The sequence below is a fragment of the Myotis brandtii genome, unplaced genomic scaffold (genome assembly GCF_000412655.1).
Source record: "Myotis brandtii unplaced genomic scaffold, ASM41265v1 scaffold357, whole genome shotgun sequence".
NCBI classification, from domain to species: Eukaryota; Metazoa; Chordata; class Mammalia; order Chiroptera; family Vespertilionidae; genus Myotis; species Myotis brandtii.
Window position 1 is genome coordinate 12,017 of NW_005363729.1, and position 1,446 is coordinate 13,462.

Genomic DNA, 1,446 nt, shown 5'->3' on the forward strand with positions numbered 1-1,446 from the left:
GGAAACGTGGAGAAGGTTTCTGTGTCATCGACTCTGCACCCGCACGTGGAGCGTGTACATGTGTGAGGGTCACACGCGTGTCATGGGTAGTTCAGGGCACATGTTCCACGTCTGCTCATCGTCTGTGCCCACAGCTTGGCTCACAGCCTCTGGCCGACGTTGTGTTTTAATTGTTGCCCAGCTTCCTCGAGCCCCAGGCAGAGACCCGGGAGGACAGGGCCGGCCCTGCTCAGGGGTCCGAGGCCGGGACGGGAGGGATGGGCTGCACAGGCTCGGAGAGGAGCGTGGTCCCCATCCCGCCCTCCCCGTAGAGGGAAGGGCCTGCTCTCCACCCAGCCCCTGCTCCACACCCTGGGAACCCCCTTGTGTTCAGGGTCCCGGAAGCCACCCCTGGGGAGGGCGGGAGGCCCTCACCTTTCTCTCCACGAGCGCCCTTCTCCCCTTGGTCTCCTGCAGAGAGAGGAGGGTCAGCACAGGCTCGAGGACAGGACAGGCTCATGCCAGACCCCGTCAGCCAGAGGACTCGCCTGTCCCCACCCTCCTGGGGCCAAGAGAGCCCAGGCGGGGACTGGTCATGGGGAAAGGGAGCCGGGTCTCCTTTCTGTGCTGGGTCAGTGCTGGGCTGGGGTCGGAATCCGCCCTTGGCCCCCTGGGTGCTCCGGACACAGACCGAGACCCAGACCCAGACCCAGGCCCTGGTGAGGGAGCACCCTATTAGGGGCACAGTTGGATTAGGGTTAGCGTTAGGGACAAGGTTAGAGTTAGGGTAAGGGAATATGGATAAACGTAGAGATAAGGATAGGGTTACGGATAAGGATAGAGTTATAGTTAGTATTAGGTATACAGATGGGGTTAGGGTTAGGGATAAGGATAGGGTTAGGGTTAGGAATAAAATCAGGGTTAGAGTTAGGGGAAATAATAGGGTTAGTTTTTGGGATGAGGATAGGATTATGGTTGCCATTAAGTTAGGGTTAGGAATTTTTTCCGTTTGTCCCGGGAAGTGCCCCTCCTCTCTCCCTGCCCACAGGTGGTTGGGGGTCCTGCCCAGACCATCCATGCTCTTTGCTGAGTTACCTTTGGGTCCGGGGGTCCCGCCTTCCCAGGGACTCCGTATGGGCCTGGTTCTCCTGCAAATTCAAACATGTCAGTGAGCAAACTATGGGCACCCAGGCCCCTAGAACCCCATGTTTGACCCTCGGGAACCAGAGGGAGGAGACCCGGACCCCAGCCCTCCAAGTCCCCGTTGTCCATTCAGAGTCCAGGACCTGTGGCCAGGGGCCTTCCCAGGGGACCAGGCCTGAGCCCAGCTCTGCCCTCGTCTGGGGACCCTGTGCGTTTCTATTGGCTGTGACTGCCGGGCCCGCTGTCCCCCCTGGAGACAGGCCCCCCGGGCTCAGCTGGGACCAGGGAGGGCAGGGAGGACAGTCCAGCCGGGACCCCCGCAGC

The 1,446-nt window shown here is 60.8% G+C and overlaps 1 protein-coding gene across 2 annotated transcripts in view; it reads right to left on the minus strand.

Moving 5' to 3' along the window:
* Positions 1 to 6: 6 nt before the first annotated feature.
* The window catches only part of LOC102261978 (ficolin-2), a 20,414-nt gene continuing 18,974 nt past the window's right edge, over positions 7 to 1,446 (minus strand). The window contains exons 4-5 of one of the 2 annotated variants that reach the window (XM_014544226.1): positions 1,075 to 1,127; positions 337 to 450 (exon numbers count right to left, since the gene is read on the minus strand). In XM_014544226.1, coding sequence (XP_014399712.1) covers positions 370 to 450; positions 1,075 to 1,127 — 134 coding nt within the window. In that variant the 3' untranslated portion in view covers positions 337 to 369. Of the gene's footprint in view, positions 451 to 1,074; positions 1,128 to 1,446 lie in introns of both variants that reach the window. The other variant, XM_014544225.1, reaches the window with a different exon arrangement.